Raw genomic sequence first — 23308 nt, 5'->3', positions numbered from 1 at the left:
CATACTCCAGATTTGGTCTCACCAATGCCTTGTACAATTTTAACATTACATCCCAGCTTCTATACTCAATGCTCTGATTTATAAAGGCTAGCATACCAAAAGCTTTCTTTACCACCCTATCTATATGAGATTCCACCTTCAAGGAACTATGCACGGTTATTCCCAGATCCCTCTGTTCAACTGTATTCTTCAATTCCCTACCATTTATCATGTACGTCCTATTTTGATTTGTCCTGCCAAGGTGTAACACCTCACATTTATCAGCATTAAACTCCATCTGCCATCTTTCAGCCCATTTTTCCAAATGGCCTAAATCACTCTGTAGACTTTGGAAATCCTCTTCATTATCCACAACACCCCGTATCTTGGTATCATCTGCATACTTACTAATCCAATTTACCACCCCTTCATCCAGATCATTCATGTACATGACAAACAACAAAGGACCCAACACAGATCCCTGAGGCACCCCACTAGTCACCTGCCTCCAACCCGACAAACAGCCATCCACCATTACCCTCTGGCTTCTCCCATTCAGCCACTGCTGAATCCATCTTGCTATTCCTGCATTTATACCCAACAGTTTAACCTTCTTAACCAACCTTCCATGAGGAATCTTGTCAAAGGCCTTACTAAAGTCCATATAGACAACATCCACTGCTTTACCCTCGTCAATTTCCCTAGTAACCTCTTCAAAAAATTCAAGAAGATTAGTCAAACATAACCTTCCAGGCACAAATCCATGTTGACTGTTCCTAATCAGACCCTGTCTATCCAGATGCTTATATATATTATCTCTAAGTATCTTTTCCATTAATTTGCCCACCACTGAAGTCAAACTAACAGGTCTATAATTGCTAGGTTTACTCTTAGAACCCTTTTTAAACAATGGAACAACATGCGCAGTACGCCAATCCTCGGGGACTATTCCCGTTTCTAATGACATTTGAAATATTTCTGTCATAGCCCCGGCTATTTCTACACTAACTTCCCTCAATGTCCTAGGGAATATCCTGTCAGGACCTGGAGACTTATCCACTTTTATATTTTTCAAAAGTGTCAGTACTTCTTTTACTTTGAAACTCATAGTATCCATAACTACTCTACTCGTTTCCCTTACCTCACATAATTCAATATCCTTCTCCTTGGTGAATACCGAAGAAAAGAAATTGTTCAATATCTCCCCCATCTCTTTTGGCTCTGCAGATAGCTGCCCACTCTGTTTCTCCAATGGACCAATTTTATCCCTCGTTATCCTTTTGCTATTAATATAGCTGTAGAAACCCTTTGGATTTACTTTCACCTTACTTGCCAAAGCAACCTCATATCTTCTTTTAGCTTTTCTAATTTCTTTCTTAAGATTCTTTTTACATTCCTTATACTCCACAAGCACCTCACCACAAGCCTATAATTATTGTAGATCTCCCTCTTTTTCCGAACAAGATGTCCAATTTCCCTTGAAAACCAGGGCTCTTTCCAATTTTTACTGTTTCCTTTCAACCGAACAGGAACATAAAGATTCTGTACTCTTAAAATTTCCCCTTTAAATGTCCACCATTTCTCTTCTACATCTTTCCCATAAAACAAAATGTCCCAGTCCACTCCTTTTAAATCATCTCGCATCTCATCAAAGTTAGCCTTTCTCCAATCAAAAATCTCCACCCTAGGTCCAGTTCTGACCTTCTCCATAATTATATTGAAACTAATGGTATTGTGATCACTGGACCCGAAGTGCTCCCCAACGCATACCTCCGCCACCTGTCCCGTCTCATTTCCTAACAGGAGGTCCAGCACTGCCCCTCCTCTAGTAGGTACCTCTATGTATTGCTGCAAAAAACTATCCTGCACACATTTTACAAACTCCAAACCATCCAGCCCATTTACAGAATGTGTTTCCCAGTCTATGTGTGGAAAGTTGAAATCTCCCACAATCACTACCTTGTGCTTACTACTAATATCTGCTATCTCCTTACATATTTGCTCTTCCAATTCTCGTTCCCCATTTGGCGGTCTATAATACACCCCTATAAGTGTTGCTACACCTTTCCCACTTCTCAGTTCCACCCAAATAGCCTCCCTAGATGAGCCCTCCAATCTATCCTGCCAAAGCACTGCTGTAATATCTTCCCTGACTAGCAATGCAACACCACCACCTCTTGCCCCTCCAATTCTCTATTTTGTTGACATCTTTCCTATAATTTGGCGACCAAAATTGTACACCATACGCCAGAATTGGCCTCACCAATGCCTTGTACAATTTTAACATTACATCCCAACTTCTATACTCAATGCTCTGATTTATAAAGGCCAGCACACCAAAAGCTTTCTTTACCACCCTATCTACATGAGATTCCACCTTCAGGGAACTGTGCACAATTATTCCTAGATCCCTCTGTTCACCTGCATTCCTCAATTCACTACCATTTACCATGTACGTCCTATTTTGATTTGTCCTGCCAAGATGTAGCACCTCACACTTATCAGCATTAAACTCCATCTGCCATCTTTCAGCCCACTCTTCCAAATGGCCTAAATCTTTCTGTATACTTTGAAAATCTACTTCATTATCCACAACACCACCTATCTTATCTGCACACTTACTAATCCAATTTACCACACCACCATCCAGATCATTGATGTATATGACAAACAACAGTGGACCCAACACAGATCCCTGAGGCACCCCACTAGTCACCGGCCTCCAACCTGACAAACAGTTATCCACCATTACTCTCTGGTATCTCCCATTCAGCCACTGTTGAATCCATCTTGCTACACCCCTATTAATACCCAACAATTGAACCTTCTTAACCAACCTTCCATGTGGAACCTTGTCAAAGGCCTTACTGAAATCCATATAGACAACATCCACAGCTTTATCCTCATCAATTTCCCTAGTAACTTCTTCAAAAAATTCAAGAAGTTTAGTCAAACATGACCTTCCAGGCACAAATCCATGTTGACTGTTCCTAACCAGACCCTGTTTATCCAGATGATTATATATATTATCTCTAAGTATCCTTTCCATTAATTTGCCCACCACTGACGTCAAACTAACAGGTCTATAATTGCTAGGTTTACTCTTAGAACCCTTTTTAAACAATGGAACAACATGCGCAGTACGCCAATCCTCCGGCACCATTCCCGTTTCTAATGACATTTGAAATATTTCTGTCATAGCCCCTGCTATTTCTACACTAACTTCCCTCAATGTCCTAGGGAATATCCTGTCAGGACCTGGAGACTTATCCACTTTTAAATTTTTCAAAAGTGTCAGTACTTCCTCTTCTTTGATCCTCATAGTTTCCATAGCTACACTACTTGTTTCCCTTACCTCACATAATTCAATATCCTTCTCCTTGGTGAATACCGAAGAAAATAAATTGTTCAATATCTCCCCCATCTCTTTTGGCTCTGCAGATAGCTGTCCACTCTGACTCTAATGGACCAATTTTATCCCTCGTTATCCTTTTGCTATTCATATAGCTGTAGAAACCCTTTGGATTTACTTTCACCTTACTTGCCAAAGCAACCTCATATCTTCTTTTAGCTTTTCAAATTTCTTTCTTAAGATTCTTTTTACATTCTTCATACTCTTCAAGCACCTCATTTACTCCATGCTGCCTATAATTATTGTAGATCTCTCTCTTTTTCCAAACCAAGTGTCCAATTTCCCTTGAAAACCATGGCTCTTTCCAATTATTACTCTTTCCTTTCAACCGAACAGGGACATAAAGATTCTGTACTCTTAAAATTTCACCTTTAAATGACCTCCATTTCTCTTCTACATCCTTCCCATAAAACAAAATGTCCCTGTTCACTCCTTTTAAATCATTTTGCATCTCCTCAAAGTTAGCCTTTCTCCAATCAAAAATCTCAACCCTAGGTCCAGTTCTGACCCTCTCCATAATTATATTGAAACTAATGGTATTGTGATCACTGGACCCGAAGTGCTCCCCAACACATACCTCTGCCACGTGACCTGTGTCATTTCCTGACAGGAGGTCCAGCACTGCACCTTCTCTAGTAGATACATCCTGACAACTCCCACCCTCACCTCAGTTAATCCACATTGCTCCCTCTGGCCACATACTGCTCTGCACACCTGCAGCCTGCACCTAACCGAGCATCAGGCAGCGGTTGTCAGTGGCCAAAAATATTGAATGATCACTCAGTTGCAGCTGAGGCCTTGTGATTCTGGTGCAATTGTATTTTGTAGGAGAGGACTCATCGATAATGCGGAACTCTCCTAGTGGCAGCATGCTGTAAAGGCTGTACATTTGTTTGCTCCCTTAACTTTTAACTTTCACTTACCACTTTTTCAATGTTACTTGTGACTACTTGACTTCAAGGCACGGTCTAACTTTTTATAAAATGTTAATAACACTTTTACACGCCTTAATCGTGAAAAGGATGGAGACAAGAAAGAAAGGAGGCTCCTCAAGGAAGGAACAGGGGAAAGCCACAACCACAGCCACAGCTTCTGACTCTAGTATCATTGAAGCAATATCGAAAATGAACGATGAATTGAAAATTGAACTGAAAAATGAAATGAAAACAAGATTTGGCAGTTTGGAAGAAATGGTGAAAGGTGTTTCAAACAAATTGAAGGAAGTTCAAGCTGTCTATGTTACAAGATGAACTTCGTGAACAAAAGGAACAAATTGATAACTTGCGAACCCTGGGCCAGGAGAGAGATTTGAAGATTGAAAAACTGGAACGGAGAATGAATGAAAATACTCGAGCACTTCAGCAATATAAGACTAAAAATATAGACCTGGAAAACAGAAGCCGTCAATTGAATTTACGAATTGTTGGTTTGCCGGAAGGTCAAGAAGGAGATAATGTTATAAAATATGCTTCTAAAACGATAAAGGAGACTTTCAACATTAAGCACAATGAAAATCTTCCGTTTTTGGATAACGCACATAGGATTGGGAAGAAATCTGGTAATAAACCGAGACACTTGATTATTCGGTTTCACTTTTTGCAAATGAAGGAGAATATTCTCCAGGTAGCAAAAAAGTTGGGCGTGGTTGAATCTGAAGGATGCAAGAAGTGGCCTCACTGACCCATATGTTTTGGTCCTGCCCACTTTTGGAAAAATATTGGAAATACATTTTTGATACTATTTCTGTAGTCTTAGGCATTGATTTACAACCTCATCCTATTACTGCAATTTTTGGGCTACCAATGTTTGATTTTATTCATTTGTCCCGCTCCGCCCATCGGTTGATTGCTTTTACCACACTAATCGCCAGAAGATCTATTTTATTTAAATGGAAAGACTCCAACCCTCTGACCACACTCCAGTGGTACTCTGAAACGATATCATGTTTACATTTAGAAAAAATCAGGAGTGACATTGTTGAACCCTTGGTTAAATTTGATAAGACTTGGGGAAAAATTATTCAACACTTTCACACAACATAAATTGCTCCCTCTCTAACCGTTATAAAAACTATTTTACCTCTATATGGTGGAACGGACTTGACGACAAACAGACTTAAATTGTTGAAATTCTCAGTTCAGATTCTGTTTTGCTTTGTTTTTATTTTATTTATTTCCTTTATTTTTTTCTTTAGTTTAGGGGGATTTTGTTTCTACCTTTTTTCCTCTTTTTTTGTCTTTTTATCTGTGTTTATTTTCTACATATGTAAATTTTCTTTTAAATATTTAACTATATTCAATGTGTATTTTGACACTGGACTCATATTAGGTTATACCTGTTATTAATGTAATCCTGATCCCTATGTATCAATATCATTGTTATGTTTATCATTACTCTTTGCTCTGTCTTTTTTGTTTTGTTTTTGTTTTTTGGAAAAAAAATAATAAAAAGATTTTAAAAGAAAGAAAGATAACGCACATTTACTTCATTCCAAGTGCAACATTTGAGTACACCAGAATTTATTGGCAGTTATACTTGGACCACTTGCCGTTTGAAGGTAAAACTGGCCTCACTAACTCCCAGGCAACTTCATTTTAGCAGTAATTTCCACATGGAAGAAAATTATCTTACTGATTGCTACTTGAAACAAAAAGATGCTTTGTTGTTTCATGAGGAAGTTTTGGATCTGTTTCTGTTGTTGCCTTAACTTATTCCTGCATTGCCATGAACATGCTTCTGCAGCAATTGCATCTGCCAAACTTTGCTCAAGGCCTTTGGTGACAGGATGTTGTGTATCATGTTTTTTTTCCCCAGACTCGTCATTCAGGAAATCGTGAAATTTCTTGAACTTTCCCAATGATTTGGTTGTACATGCCTAAATGCAAGCTTCCAGTTTGTTCTAATTTTATGCAGAAGATGACAGGGGAATTGTTTATTGATTTCTGCTGGAAATATGTATATACCAAAGACTGATGTTAACCAAAATGGTTAACTCTTACTGAGTGATCAATGGTTGGCATAGACTATGAATGGACATTGGGGATGGGACTGGACTTTGTGCCTTCCCCCATAATGGGAACCATTGTGGGGGGATGTTTTTATGTTAAAGCTATTTATTATTGTTATGTTTGTATTCTTTTTTATGTGCTGCATTGGCAAAAAGAATTTCACTACATCTAGGTGTATGTGACAATAAATCAACCTTTGAACCTTTGAACTCAAAGGGCCTGTTTCCAAACTAATACATCAGTTCACATATGTGAAAAAAGCATTCAAGGGAGCCTCTGGTTTAGGGACAGTTGGGAGTGAATGAAACAGAATTATTTTTGTTTACAATTATGAAGGATTATTGTTGTGTTTCTAAAATGATTAAGGAATTTGACAGACTAGACAGAGAAACAAGTTCCTCTGAGGAATCCAGAATTACATGGCAGTATTGAAATTTGAGCAGAGCCATTGAAAATGAAATGTGGCTCCTTTTTGAGATGGAAAGACAATAGGATTACATAATTCTGCTTGAAACTATTAGTTCCATTTATCTTTTGGCGGATCAAATATTTAAGACTATGAAGGTACATGATAGAACAAAGGTGAGTAATTTGATGTTGGAATAGCCTGGTGGCTTTGAACCCCTATCACTAAAAATAGCAATGATACCAAGTAAAAATAACAATCGGGTATGACTTTCCAAAGTTTACAGCAAGGTCACACTTTGAGGCAATTGACTGGGAAGCAGAATGCACAGCCTTTACCAGCTCTAAGTTGAGATTTATCTTGTTTTATTACCTCCATGATATTTCTTGTATGGTGAAATGATATTTACCTGTAGCCTGTGACATTTCTGTTGCCATTATACAGCGCTGGCTTCCACCCTGGCCAGGCTTTGTCAGGCTAAATCTTGCTAACAAAATTCCTGAGTGTTGATTAAACACAATATCTGTGTGTTTGCTTCATACTTTGTGACCATTTGTGCTCCATTTGACAAAAATAAATATTACAAACATGTTGTCTTGGTACTCTGCTTTCCTCTTAGATATTTTTCAATAGGTTATGTAACTCAATAAAAAATTAGTTTATTAACTTTCCACACTGACCCTCAGCATACCACCTGAAATAAATGCAATGTTCAGAATAACATTCAGATTGTAACATGATAACATGTATGTTTTTTTCAGATTTATTTCACAGGACAGCATTTTATTTCATTTGTAATGACATTTAGGAGTATTTTATGCATTCTAGAAGTACATGTGTAACTCGATTGCTGTTGGAATTTGTGAGTCTCATTTCTGAACAGGCTGAGGATGATGAGTTTGTACGGAGGTATGATAAATTACTGATCAGCAAGGGCATGTGCAGTGTAGGGGTTTGCCTTGTGTATTAGAAAGGCGCTATATAAATCCCATCCATTATTTGTGGTTAAAATTATAGGACCTGTCTGAGCTGCCTGAATGGATAAACTGAGATTCCACTTCGGATGCTGCCGTTTGGTGACATTTATTTAAGCTGTGGAATTTTCTTTGTTTAGAACAGAATATGTCTCTCAATTTTCAAATTTGGCCCAAGCATACCATGGCTTGTTTGAACAAAGATCTCGCTTTTGCAAGCTGCACTGTAAATCCGATTGCAAGCCTTGCATTCCTTTTTTAACAATTACGACCGAGAAACTGAATGCTGGTTAAGTGATCAAAAGGCATTCCAATTTCTGACATTAGGAGACCAACCTGAAGCACCACGTTGCTATATTACACGTTACACAAACACACAGAGCAACACCGGAAATTGGAGGAACAGCACCTCGTATTCCGCTTGGGGAGTATGCATCCTGCGGGCATGAACATTGAATTCTCCCAATTTTGTTAGCCCTTGCTGTCTCCTCCCCTTCCTCAGCCCTCGGGCTGTCTCCTCCCATCCCTCAGCCCTCGGGCTCCTCCTCCTCCTTTTTCCTTTCTTCTCCCCGCCACCCCCCATCAGTCTGAAGAAGGGTTTCGGCCCAAAACGTTGCCTATTTCCTTCGCTCCATAGATGCTGCTGCACCCGCTGAGTTTCTCCAGCATTTTTGTGTACTTTTGCTATATTCATTTATATAGTTGAGCCTCCACCCCACCTCATCACAGCACCATTTGCGGAAAATAAGTTTGCTTAAAGCTGCTTTTTCTGCATTAAGCATTAAGCATTTCCGCATTAAGCGTTAAAGAAAAAAAATGTCTATGTGTGAAGTATAGTTATGACAATTTCTTGGACATTTTGTGTTACTCAGAAAATTTAACTGGACAAATGACTGGTGGCGCTAATGCAGTTTCTACATCAGGGGCACATGAGATGACCTTGTTCTTCCAGCATTCTTTATTTTAGAGTAAAAACGGGAAATCTTGTACCATCGCCTGTAAGGAAGGCAAATTCAATGGAAGGCAAATTCAATGCTGAGGCGCTGGTCAGGCCGCATTTTGAGTACTGTGAATAAATTTGGGCCCCATATCTGAGGAAGGATGTGCTGGCTCTGGAGAGGGTCCAGAGGAGCTTTTCTAGAATTATTCCAAGAATGTGGATTAGAATATAATGAGCGCTTGACAGTTACTCATTGAAACTTACAGAATAATGAAAGGCTTAGATAGAGTGGATGTGGAAAGGATGGTTCCACTGGTGGGAGAGTCCAGGACCAGAGGTCATAGCCTCAGAATTAAAGGGTGCTCTTTTCGAAGGGAGGTGAGGAGGAACTTCTTTAGTCAGAGGATAGTTAATCTATGGAACATGGCCAAAGAGGGCTGATGAGGCCAAGTCAGTCGATATCTTTAAGGCAGAGGTAGACAAATTCTTGATCAGAACGTGAGTCAAGGGGAGAATAAGTGTTCGGCACGGAGTAAAAGGGCCGAGATGGCCTGTTTCCGTGCTGTAATTGTTATATGGTTATATGGTTATGGGGAGAAGGCAGAAAACGGGATTAGGAGGCAGAGATCAGCCATGATTGAATGGCGAAGTAGACTCAATGGGCTGAATGGCCTAATTCTACTCCTATGACTTGTGAACTTGTGAAAAATGTTGTCGGGGAGTAAAGACAGTTGGGGATTTCCTCAACAACTGTGTCTTAGTACTGTAGTTGTAAAATCTGCAACTAAGAAAGGTACTTTCACCTCCAACCTATGCCGTGTAGATTTAGAGGCCCCTACCCTCTGATAAAAATGTGCCCTCCAACACAGCTGCTGGCCACCTAAGAAGTTTGCAATGGCAAATTTCTTCAGTGCTTCATCCCTCCTGTTTCCTAGGAACCAGCAACTGTGGTATGATCATTACTGTAAGTGAGAGAAACATTCTGAGGGAACACACCTCTGCTTATAACATGCGATTCAATTGGAAACAGGGTTTTGTATAACAGAAAATCGTGATACAGACAGTTGCTGAGGAGTGCAACCCTTTGTGACGATGGGTCACCTGTGCTTAACTAGAGCCGATTGCAAAATTGTAGTCTGATACTCCACAATTTTCTCCTTCCTGTTTTCTGCACATATTTATGCATTTTCAAAAATGATGAGCCCCTTAAAATTTCCTTTTTCTGTACATGTATCCGTTTGTACATATTACACATATACGTCAACTCCAACATCAGCATAATTGCCCCCACTTTGGTAAAAGTTGTTACAAACAATTTATTTGCTTTCAATGGTTTTTAGTGGCTTAGTTAGTGGAGCTACCAGCTCATAACCCAAGGGATTATGGTTCTATTCTGACCTCTGTTCCTGTTTTTGTGAAATTTGTGTGTTCTGCAAGCAACCATGTGGGTTTGCTCTGAGTGCTCCAGTTTCCTCCCACATCTTAAAAATATGTTTTTAATAGAGCCATACAATGTGGAAACAGGGCCTTCTTCCCAACTTGCCCATGCCAACCAACATGCCCAATCCAGACTAGACCCACCTGCCTGTGTTTTCTCCAATCCCTCTAAACCTATCCTATCCTAACCATGTACCTGTCTAAATGTTTCTTAAACATTGCGATAATACCTGCCTTAACAATCTTCGAAGCTGATTCCATACACCTACCACCCTTTCTGTAAAAAGGCTACCACAAGGTTCCTATTACATCTTCCCCCCCACCCCCACCATAAATCTATCTCATAAGACCAGATCCCGCTCAAGATTTTGTACAGATCATCCCTCATCCTCCTCCGTTCCACAAATAAAGTCCTAGCTTGCTCAACCTCGACCTAGAACTCAGACCGTCGAGTCCTAGGAACTTCCGCATAAAACTTCTCTGCACCCTTTCCAGCTTGACATCATCTTTCCTATAACATGGTGACCAATAATGAACACAATACTATGAATGTGGCCTCACCAATGTCTTATATAACTGTAACATGACCTCCCAACGTCTATACTCAATATTATGACTGATGAAGTCCAATGTGCCAAAAGCCTTTTGACAACCTCAAAATCTACTTTTGACACTACTTTCAAGGAACTATGTACCTGCACTCCTAGATCCCTCTGCTCTACAACACTTTCCAGAGCTCTACTATTCACTGTGTGGGTCCTGCCCTTGTTAGGCTTCCCAAAATGCAGCACCTCACATTTTTCTTATTAAATTCCATCAACCCTTCCTCAGCCCACCTGCCCAACCGATCAAGATCCTGCTTCAATTTTTACCTTCACTATCTAAAATCTACTAAAGTGATTTACAAATTTGCTTATCATGCCTTGTCCATTCTCATCCAAATCATTGATATAGATGACAAACAGCAATGGGCTCAGCACTGAACCCTGAGAGATGCATGAACAAGCAGTGAATTAGAGATAAAAGGATTAGTTTAGATCGGCATTATGTTCTCTCACTTTTCAGCCATCTATTTCCAGTTTTGATATACTCCCTTCTAAATGTTCACTCAACTTCCCATTCCATTGTCAAACCAGTTTAAACAGTCCCCAGGAGTACTTGCAATCTGACCCACGAGGATATTGGCCAAGAATTCTATCCCATACAAAACAATCTAAAATGATCTTTACTCAGATTTGCTCCAGTAATCTATTGCTCGAGGAAATAGTCTGAATTGCTTTTTTTGAACTCCTACCAAACACCATATGTGAAGCCAAATGCAAATTGGAGGAACAGCATCTCATATTTCGCTTGGGAAGCTTACAACCCTGTGGCATGAATATTGATTTCTCTAACATCATCACCTCTCTCCATCCCTCCCCCACCAAAGTCGCTCTAGCTTCAAAGTCATCTTGTTGAGTCTCATTGTCTGTAACACATTTTCACCTAGCCCAAAGCTAACAATGGCTTGTTTCCTTTATCATCATTACTTTTTGCATATCTTTCATTCATTTGTTCTATAACCCTCAATATCACCGACTGTATCTCTCGTTTCTCCTTCCCCTGATCTTCGGTCTGAAGAAGGGTACAGGATGCAACATCGGGAACACTGGATGCAATAGATGAAGTTAGAGGAGGTTCTCTCACCTGGAAGGACAGCCGAGATCCCTGGATGCATCCGAGGGAAGAGGTATAGGGACAAGTGTTACATCTCCTGCAGGTGAAAGTACCCATGGAGGGGGTGTTTTGATTGGGAAGGGATGATTTAAGGAAGGATTTGCGGAGAGCGTGGTCTTTGCAGAAGGCGGAATGGGGTGGTAGGAGGAATATTACTTGGGAGAAAATGTGAGGCATCGACTTGGAACATAATGGAAAAGTAGAGTATTTTTTACAGCGAGTTAGTGGTGTTAAGATTCAAGAGGTCCTGGATGTGCCTGTGCACAAGTCACTGAAGATCAACATGTCAGTGCATCAAGCAATCAAGAGGGTTTGCTTGAAAAATAATGGTGTCTTCTTTCACTTGTATAGAGTCTCGGTGAGTCTGCACCTGGAATATAAAGTAGAATTTAATCTCCTTACCTACAAAAGTACATGCATTCCTTGGAGAGCTGTAGCGATGAATCACCTAATTAAATTTAGAAATAGAGAGTTTGTACTCTAATTATATTCTGCATGGTTTAGAAGAATGACATAACTTTTCATTGAAACTTAAATTCACTAAGAGCTTGACAGGCCTGATGCAGGGAGAATGTTTCCCCTGACTGAGGAGTCTGGAGCCAGCAGGTACAGTTTGGGAATAAGGGAAAGTATATTTAGAATTCAGATGAAGAAAAATATCTTCACCTGAATGGTGGTGAATCTTCCTGGCTGGGCTGTCAAGGCTCATGCCCCTGTCCCACTTAGGAAACCTGAACGGAAACCTCTGGAGACTTTGCGCCGCACCCAAGGTTTCCGTGCGGTTCCCGGAGGTTGCAGGTGCTTGCCGGAGGTTGCAGGTAGTGGAAGCAGGTAGGGAGACTGACAAAAACCTCCGGGAACCGCATGGAAACCTTGGATGGGGCGCAAAGTCTCCAGAGGTTTCCGTTCAGGTTTCCTAAGTGGGACAGGGGCATTAGTCATTACTGTGGGGGGAGGGGGGAAGCGGGGGTGTGTGGGGGGAGAGGGATTCCACTCAGTAGTGGACGTAGACGTGGACGTAGATTCATGATTGATGAAGGATTTAAGAGAGAGTTAGATAGAGCTCTAGGGGCTAGTGGAGTCAAGGGATATGGGGAGAAGGCAGGCACGAGTTATTGATAGGGGACGATCAGCCATGATCACAATGAATGGTGGTGCTGGCTCGAAGGGCCGAATGGCCTCCTCCTGCACCTATTTTCTATGTTTCAATAGCCATCGGCCGCGGCACCACAACAGCTTTCCCGACTCTACACAGCGGCTTTCCCGACTCCACACAGCGACTTTAAACCTTCATAACTTTTCTAATATTTCATCTATCATAACAAAACTTGGTGGCTTGGAGCAGAGGAGAACGGTGAGTAAGGTGGCAAAATAATCCTAGCGATATAGGGTAGCGTTTTTGCACAAATTTAAATCCAACACAGTGGTCAAGATGAGAGTTTTAGTAATAGTATAGAAGATAGATGGTCATAGTGCTGAAAAATGACACCACAATAGATCAGAATAATCGTGATGATTGCCAGGTGGCTACTCTAACACCTATTTCCTATATTATTGAGTTCTCCATTGAGAAGTGAATAAACCCTATGTTCTTATTGCTGATATCTTCAAACATATCTACATCTGGTCCTATTTTTGTTATGAAATTTTCAGCTTGTGATATTGCAGGTAAGGCCAATGCTTATTGCCTATCCATAATTGCTGTTGAGAAGATGGTAGTGAACCAGCTTCTTAAATTGTTTCAATTCTTCTGGTGAAGCTACTCCCATAAATCTGTTGAGGAGGGCGTTCGTGGACGTAGATTCATGATTGATGAAGGAACAGCAACATGTTTTCCTAATAGGAAGATATGTGATGTAGTGGGCATGTACGGGTTTTACTGGATCCGTGCATCTCCAGGCCTTGTTCCTCTCGGTCAAAAGTTTTAGAGATACTGTCAGAGCAACGGCAAGTAACTACTATGCATTTTGTAGATGATCCGTATTGCACACTATGTGCTTGTGGTGGAAAGAAGGTAGTTGATTTTGGTTCTTGAGCACAATTGGAACTGCACTCATCCAGGCTAGTAATGAGCATTCCATCACCTCATGATTTGTGCCATGTAGGTTTTAGGGAATCAAGTAGCAAGTTCCTCACTGCTAAAATATCTCCCCCTGCAGCCACCGTTTTTTAGCAGATTGATCCTTAATGGATTTCAGATCATTTATCTGAAATGGTCAACATTTCAGATAAATATTGACCATGCATGATCAGGTACTGGCCAATATTAATACCATTCAAAGTCAAGGATAGCTGGTTAGACTTTTCTTGTTGGAGATTGTCATTGCCTGGCAATTTGGTGGCACAAATATTACATGCTTCTTAACAGCCAATGCATGAATATTGTCTTGGTCGTGCAGCATGCATATGTGGACTCTGCTTCATTGGCTCAGGAGACGCAAATAACTGCAGATGTTGGAATATTGTGTTGAATACAAAGTGCTGGAATAACTCTGGATCAGGCAGTCGCCCTGGAGGACACGGATAGGACTCTGGGAACTGAAATAATCTATCCATGTGCTCCAGAAATGCTGCCTGACCCGCTGAGTTACCCCAGCACTTTATGTTCATTTGCTCAGGAGTTGTGAACGTAATTGAATAGACCAATCATGACTCAATATCCTGTCCTTTGAATTTATTATGGAAGGAAAGAAGGTCTTTGATGAAGCAGCTGGAGATGGTTAGGTTTAGGACACTGCCTTGAGAAATTCCTGCTGCAAAGTTGAGGGACATGGATAATTGACTTCCAGCAATCATAAGCATTGATTTTGGTTCTATGATATTTGGTTCTATGATATTTGGCTAATAATACTTTATTAGCCAAATATGTTTTGCAACATACAAGGAATCTGGTTTGCTATACAGTCATGACCAATAAGGAGCAACAAGACACCCAAATAACATTTTAACATGAACATCCATCAGAGCGACTCCTCCACATTCCTCACTGTGATGGAAGGCAAAAAAAGTTCAAACCTCTTCCCTTCTTTGTTCTCCCGTGGTCGGGGGCCTCAAACCTTCTGTTGACGGGACGATCTAGCCTCACGTAGCTGACGGTTGGGACCTCCACGTTTGGGCGATCAAGCTCCCGCATCGGGGGGGGAATCTCAGCTCCCTCGCGCCGGGCGGTCGGGGCTGGTCGAACCACTTGCGACTTTGGAGCTTCCCGACATCAACAATCATAAGCATTGTTGTGCAGCAAACTGTATCACTGGGCTCTTTCAAATTGTCACACTTCCTGCCAAAATGCATTGCTTCAAAAAAATGCTTATCCACTGAACTCAAATTAACTTTCCGATTATATCAATAAACCTAGTGTATTTTTAGAATTAACCATTTTCTTATGGAATCTTCATCGTTATAACGTCATCATTTCTATTCATGGACCTTCAAATCGGTTTAAGAAAGGTAAGCACTTTAGGTTTCCTCTTGCCGTACTGCACAATTCCCCAATTAAGCAGTTTTAGGATGCTACCTGAAATGTTAATGTTAAGGGCCTGTCCCACTTACGTGTCCTTGGCACGCAAATTACGCGACCTTGTGGTCGCGTTGAGGCGCACGGGCATCGAATGGCCGCGTGGGGCCGGTCCCACTTAGAAGCGCGGAGGGGTATGTAGTTGTGCGCAACATCGCGCGGGGCTCCGAAATTTTTGTAGTGAACGAAATCTTCGCGAGCCCATGGCCTGTCGCGGAACTGACGGCCAAAGTGGGACAGGCTCAAGACCCTGGCGCGACGCAACGTCTCACCTACAACAGCAGCAGAAGCAGCCAAACGATCGCCGACTCGGCCTGGGGCTCACGGCAGTTGCGGTCCGGATCCGCCCCCACTTCTACTCCCAGAGCGGGGCCAAGAAAATTGAAGATAGACACAAAATGCAGGAGTAACTCAGCGGGACCGGCAGCATCTCTGGAGAGAAGCAATGGGTGACGTTTCGTGTCAAGACCCTTCTTTTCAGACTGAAGAAGAGTCTCGATACGAAACATCACCCATTGCTTCTCTCCAGAGATGCTGCCTGTCCCGCTGAGTTACTCCAGCTTTGTGTCCATCTTCAAATGACGTCACATGCTCCAGACGGCTGTGCGTACGCATCTAATCGCGCCCGACCTTCGCAGGACCGTCTCGGCTCAACGCGACCACGAGGTTGCGTAATTTGCGTGCCAAGGACACGTATGTGGGACAGGCCCTTAACTTCCACTTGTATGTTAATGTCTTACTTACACTGAAATGTCATAGAAGTGTTGGAATGTCAGATAGTTGTTCTACATTCCACAAATAACTGGGGTGAATTTTGTTGGCTGGAGTCGGAATTACTGACTGCTGGTCATTGAAACTTCAGCAAGTCTCAACTTCCACGCGCACACTGTGGAGCTCAAGAGTCTACGAGCAACTGTGGGATAGGAGACAGCATTGATTTCAACATGAATTCAAGCCTGAGGGTTTGGAGGTGAAGGTTGATTGTTAAATTAATTAAAACTTCAATATTTTCTTTTTTTAACTTGTATTTTTAATAATTTGCTATAATATGTTAATAATTTTGGGATATATCTCAATGTCAGAGATCTGTTTTATTTTTTATGAAATATGTTTCGGTGCAAATCCGCTTGGGTGAGTCGAACCACAGATTCATTTTCCATCTGAACAGAAAAAAGTTATTGTACTTTCCAAAGAATGGCATTGGAAGACCAACCTTACATTATAAGCACACCTTACGGTATGGGGCTTGAGCTGTCAATTGCTAACTAGACATGTGAGTGCTCGAAACTGAAGGGACTTGATGTTTCAGTGAGATGGATGAGGATAAATATCAGAAGATAATGCAAACCAGGTGATTTTAAACATGTGATTCCATGTCTTTCTCATTTCAGGGAGCAGTCACTGGTGTCCTCCTTGTGACTCCCAACAACATTATGTTCGATCCTCACAAGCATGATCCTTTAGTAAAAGAACTTGGCTGCGAGGAATATGGCATCATGTGTCCCATGGAGGAGATCCTTTCAGCCGCTATGTACAAGGACGTTTTGGATAGTAAAATCAAAGAATCTTTACCTCCGTAAGATCCAACATTTGGTATCTGTTAACAACTAGTTAATGCAGCATTTTGTAACATATTATTCACAGTGAAGGTGACTAATGAAAATCCGCAAATTATAGCCAAGAGCACTTCTCTATCAACAAAAAAAAAGTAGTTGTTTATTCAGACATTTATGACACAGTGCATTTCATTCTGTCTGTCACATCTTGTCCGATTGGTAAAGAGATATCCAGCCCAATTCCAATTCTAGACATGACATGACATAGCATCAAGTAATAACAAGGATATACAGATGCTGGTTTATACCAAGGATAGATACAAAATGCTGGAGTAACTCATTGCTGGAGTAACTCACAACAGGCAGCATATTTGGAGAAAATGGATAGGAGACGTTTCGGGTCAGAACCATTCTTCAACAAGATCCTTTTATTCTGTTCGAAATAAAGAATTGATTGATCCTTCTACCACATCAAATACTCATCAAATTATAATGTTTAAGTGTACTGCCAGTTTATCTCTTACTAATTTCTTAAAAAAATATCTCCTCCTAAAAAGTGAAGTAAGAGTTCCCTAACATTACCTCTAATAATTCTATATAATTATATTAAATCTTCTCGCTACCTTTTCTGTTCTTAAGAAACAATACTGGTCAGTCAGTCTTAAATACATTAATTAATTATCCATTCCATGTAAAAGTTCATAAATCTCTTCTAGTGATCTTGTACTTTTCATGTAATGTGGTGGCCAGAACTGAAAACTGGTCTAAATGAGACGTGCATTGTGTTTTATACAGTTCTAAGATGTCCTTAGATGTCCAAAATAACCGGTCTGACTTGTTAATCACAGTTATCTATTAAGAGGTTTGTCCTATGGATAGGAAATCTTTAGATGATGTGGGCCAAACGCAGACAGGTGTGACTTGTGTAGTTGGGGCTTTTTAGTCCACATGGGCAAGTTGGGATGAAGGGACTGTTTCCATGCCGTATGACTCGATGACTCTTTGTGTCTATGGCATGTGTTCCAAATATCCTTCTGTTCATTTATGTTTTCTACCATTCATTATATTTTGCCTTGCATTTGCAGAGAGCAAACAAGATTTGACATCATAGATTTTTTGCTCTCTACCTGTAAATATTTTATTCACATCTTCTGCTCTTATTCAAATCTGCGTGTATATGTATTTACTTGTATATACCATGCAAAGCTTGAGATATAGCCCTGAGCTTAGTGAAGTGCCAATGTAATCAGCCTTCCAGTCACTATATCTATTATATATTCAATGCCATCTCTTGCTGGGTCATTTGTAGATCCAACTTGGTATATTCTATTAGACCCTGCGATTAGATTCTTGTCAAATGGCTTGCTAACTCCAATGTAGGCTACATCAAATGCCCCATTAGTGACTCTCCATATGCCATACTCCTTAATATCCATTTACTGATGGTCCTTGATTTTCTTGAAAGTGGGATATAACTTTCGAGATTGATCCAAGACATCAGGCATTGGTTATAGTAGACAGATGTATTTTAAAGACTAGAAGGCCTTTTACAGTGGAGTTTCACAGGACGCGTTTTTAGTGTTCTCCTATGATTTAGACAAATACAAGAGTCAAGATAGTAAATGTTTTGTATCGTATTGTATGGTCGCTGGGAACAAAAATGGTAGGTCTGGAGAATTCATTCTGGAGAAGTATGATTTAATCTATTTGAGGACAAACAAGACAAGTAAATATACAATAAATGGCAGAAAATCAAGAGCAACCATTGAATTGAGGGACTTTCGATCACATTTCAGCCAGATCCAGCAGATTTCCTATCCTGCAAGAATCTGATAGATTTTTGCAATCCAGTCACTTCTTGTTTACCATTACCAATGCTAGACTCGCACATTTTGTTTTAAATGGCACAATAATAAAACTGTTTATTTAGATTTTAAAAATTTCAGTAGCTGAAGCTTGGCTTATTTTGGAAGCTTCATGTTCATTCAATGGTGTATTATTAAATGATATGTTTAATGTGACACTGCATTGATAATCAGTTATCAGTCAGACAATTTATTAATCAGTTCTGGGACAATGGATGCTGCATGGGTAAATAAAGTAAAGGTAGGGGCTGTATTACACCTTTACAATGAGTAGTAATATACCCAGATACGGTAGATTCATCATAGTAATACAACACTAAAGATGGACACAAAATGTTGAAGTAATTCAGCAGGAGAGGCAGCATCTCTGGATAGAAGGAATGGGTGACGCTTCGGGTCAAGACCCTTCTTCAGACAACAAAACACTAATAATGTTTTAATGTTGAAGGAAGTGGCTGAAACAAATGAAATTACAGGCATTCTGATTTATTCCTCCTTTCATAGTTTGCCGTATTTAGATGTAACATTGCCAAGATTGCTCCTGTATATTCATTTTATTTTAAAATTTACTATTTAAATAACAAATTGTGAACTTACTGAAAATGCCTATAGCAAGCATTTTAATTCAATTTTCTTTAAATGTGTTAATTATGTTAACTTTTGAATTGTAAAATGTCAAATAGTGCACCTTTACTATTTAAAAAAAAAACTTGCTATAATATTTGTTATAACATTACAGGAAATTAAATTGGATTCATAAAACTTAAATCCCCTTGTTCTCCAATTTAGTTACTAAGAATGAAATGTTTTAAATAGCTTGTGTAATTGTAATATAAGGGAAAACATAAATATTAATACAAATAGAGCTTGTTCATTTTCTGTACGAAGGCCAAGCATTGGATCATAGGGAAATTGAACTGCTGGTTAAAATGGAAATCTTTCTGGACTTAAAATAAATGAACCAGAACATTTTTTTAATGGCTTTGGTATCAGGAGTCAAGAATGTTCAATTGTCATATGTACCGATAACAGAACAATGAAATTCTTACTTGCAGCAGCATAACAGGCCTGTAAACATAATGTTTAGAAGGGCAATAGGAACCAGTGGCAATCCAAAGGCCTGGACAACTTATCCAGAGACGCATCCAAATTACACCAGGGCAATTGTGGAATTTAAATTAATTTAATCAGATATATAGGGAATAAGAGGTTGGTATCAACAATGGTGATCATGAAGCTACGGACATGTTCGAAAAGCAAAAACTATTGATTTCATTTTGAGGCCATGTGTATAGTGCAGGTAGCTCCAAAGATTCACAATTCGCTTGAAGATATTCACTCTCATGTTTATTCTAAAAAGTGATAAAAATCCTTATTTCCATATTTTTACAAACTGTCACGATCTATCCTGTCACAACCTTCACATTCTCTTCAGTTACCAAAAATATGGGTCATTTTTTTTAACCTTTTTATAGAGTTTTGCAACACATAAACAGGCCAATTGGCCCACCACCATGCCTGTCTATTAATTGCACTAGCATGCGTTAATTTTATGTCACTCTCTACTCTTGCTAATCGAAGCTCAGGATGTCGGAAAATGAACCTACAGATACCAAGGAAAAATCTGAAATAGAAACATAGAATAAAACAGAAAACTCGTGAAGCACGCAGCAAGTTGACAACTTCAAAGAAAAGATGAAATATTAACATGTCCATGCTGAGTAGTCTAGCATTTTCTCTATATATCTCAGAGTGTTGAAGTTCCTCATGTTATGCATCAACATTGTGCATTTGTGGCTGAACAAATTGCTGAGTTTTCGTTGATGCCCTTTGAGATATATAGATTGACAAGAGAAATTTACACGATTTAAAATGTTGTGTATTAGATGCTTTTTTTCTGAAATGTGAATGTAAGAGAAAGCTTTAATTTCTCATCTCTGTCAATATTCTATAATATTTTCAAGTTTCTACTGTAACATTTTAGATCTTTTTATTAGTTCCATTATTAATTTGGATACTGATATCCGGAATTGCTCCATGAATTCTACAAATGACCACCTCATTGAGATGACTTGGAACAACAATGTTGAGGTCATGTCAAACCAGGGATTGATCAATATTACTAGAGTTCTGAAAAATTATTTGAAATACCTTCCTCCTTAAGGTGAGGCACATTTTAGGTGGGAAATTGGCTGCTGTGCAGCTGTTGTTTTGGGTACACAGATAGTGTGCTCTTTCTAAAATGTGAATGCAAATTAAAATTGGGAAGTTGTATTTCTATTTGAAATACTGTGGATGACCAGAATAGATTTTCATCGCACAAAGTTGGTTTGTATGTTTTTTTTGTACAAAATGTGAACCAGAAAATAAGCTAAAGATATTTTTGTTGGACTCAAATTTGGTAGTTCAGAGCTGAATAGTGTTAAGTACATAAATGTATAGTTGACTTTCTTTTTCTTTCCAATAGAGAACTTAAATATTCTGTGTCAATCAAAGATGTTCAACAGTTAAACCGAAGAACAAGGAGTAATACAGAAGAGGTTGACTCCAAATTACTAGATACAGGGAATGACAGCAACAGCACAGCTCCACGAAGCACAGAGGAATCCTTGTCTGAAGATGTATTCACTGAATCAGAACTGTCGCCTATTCGGGAGGAGCTGGTGTCTTCTGATGAGCCAAGGCAAAATAAATCATCAGGAGCTTCCTTGGAATCTGTGCAAACAATAACCCAGTCTGTTGTGGAAGGAAGTTTCTTGCCTTCGTCTGTGGAAATATCAGAAGCTAATGAAAAAATATTGGCTCATACAGGTGACAAACCGGTTGAAATAAAGGGAAATGAAAATCAAACTCTTGAACAAACTCTAAATGACGAATGCGCTGAAGGTTTGGAGGCACATCAAAGTGAGGGTGAGCAGCCTTCCAATCATAGTCATAATGTGACCTGTGAGCACAAGGATGCTGATGCTGATGAGTTGAAAGCAGCAGGCAGTACAACTCAAACTGCACTTGCTTTGGATTCCTCAGAAGTGTGCGAGAAAGCGAGCAATGATGAAATGAGGAAATCAGGGGAGGAATGTGCTCGGGATTCTGAGACTGAGGTGGAGGAGCTCCGAAAACTGTGGAAGACCCATACTATGCAACAGACTAAAGAGCAGAGGGAAACAGTACAACAGGCTTCCAACAAAGAAGTCGAGCTGAAACCAGGGAAAATGACAGAAGGATCTTTCGAAGGTATAGTAACCAAATAAAATTACTATACACAAGTTGGCATTCTGAAGCAGATTGTGGTCGATTGATGTTGGAACTGGTGGTATGGTGTTGTAAAAACTGAAAAGATATCTGGTTACGGATATGATACTAAATGAGAGCTAATTGGGTTAAAGGTAATGTGGGGATGTAGAAAAATAATTCCAAAACACAAGTTTAGTTTATTAATGTCATGTATACCAAGGTACAGTGAAAAGCTATTGTAGCATCCTATCCAGTCGAAGAAAAGACCATATGATAACAATCAAGCTGTCCACAGTGTACAGGAAAAGGAAAAAGGGTGCAAATTAAAGTCCGATGGAAAATGGTTCAAAGGTCTCAAATGAAGTAGATGGGAGGTCAGGACCACACTCTAGCTGGTGAGAGGGCAGTTCAGTTGCCTGATAACAGCTGGGAAGAAACTGCCCCTGAATCTGGAGGTGTGTGTTCTCAAACTTCTGCACATCTTGCCTGATGGGAGAGGGGAGATGAGGGAGTGACTGTGGTGAAACTGGTCATTGATTATGCTGGTGGCCTTGCCGAGGCAGCATGAAGTGTAGGAGGAGACATTGGAAGGGTGGATGGTTTGCGTGATAATCTGGACTACATCCACAAATGGTTGTTGTCAGGTTGGCGGGCTGGTTGGGTGCAGCAGACATTTGTACTTTGCTACATGGATTCACAATTCATATTAATGATTTTAGATGTAACATGCCCAAGTTTGCTGATGATGCAAAGCAGCGTCGTAAAGTGAGCTGTGAAGAGAACACGAAGGTTTAGAAAATGGTTGAGCATGTGTTGAGGATGTTGACCTGGAAGCAGATGCTGATATTAGTTCACCTAGCTTGTCAATGAATTTGAAAGAATTGGTGATAACCACTTTGCTACTTTGAAATGTTCACTGTATGTTATCTGTGTCTGAGGCATACAGGAGGGCAGGGATATCTGCAGCTCAGTAGACTTGATTCTGGGTGGTACTGTGTTTGATGTTTTAGTTTTTGAGTACGGTTTTCTGCTGCCAGCTGAAGGCTTGGCCAAGACATTCGATGTAGTGGTAAATTTTGATCTCAGTGTCTACCCTCAGAGAGATGGTCCCAGACATATTGGAAGTGACCCATTTTGACATGGTTCTTATTCATTCAATTAAGATTGTTAAGGGCTTGGACACGCTAGAGGCAGGAAACATGTTCCCGATGTTGGGGGAGTCTAGAAACAGTGGCCACAGTTTAAGCCATTTAAAACGGAGACGAGG

The 23308-nt window shown here is 40.1% G+C and overlaps 1 protein-coding gene across 3 annotated transcripts in view; it reads left to right on the top strand.

Moving 5' to 3' along the window:
• oxr1 (oxidation resistance 1) overlaps positions 1-23308 on the top strand; it is a 420907-nt gene that overhangs the window by 304144 nt on the left and 93455 nt on the right. For all 3 annotated transcript variants that reach the window (XM_033020271.1, XM_033020272.1, XM_033020274.1), the window contains 2 exons: positions 16778-16962; positions 21275-22041. In XM_033020271.1, the coding sequence (XP_032876162.1) occupies positions 16778-16962; positions 21275-22041 (952 nt within the window). The remainder of the gene's footprint in view (positions 1-16777; positions 16963-21274; positions 22042-23308) is intronic.

This window comes from Amblyraja radiata, chromosome 4 (assembly GCF_010909765.2).
Source record: "Amblyraja radiata isolate CabotCenter1 chromosome 4, sAmbRad1.1.pri, whole genome shotgun sequence".
Classification (NCBI taxonomy): Eukaryota; Metazoa; Chordata; class Chondrichthyes; order Rajiformes; family Rajidae; genus Amblyraja; species Amblyraja radiata.
The sequence above is the reverse complement of the archived record's forward strand: the minus strand, read 5'-3'. Positions and strand labels throughout refer to the sequence as shown.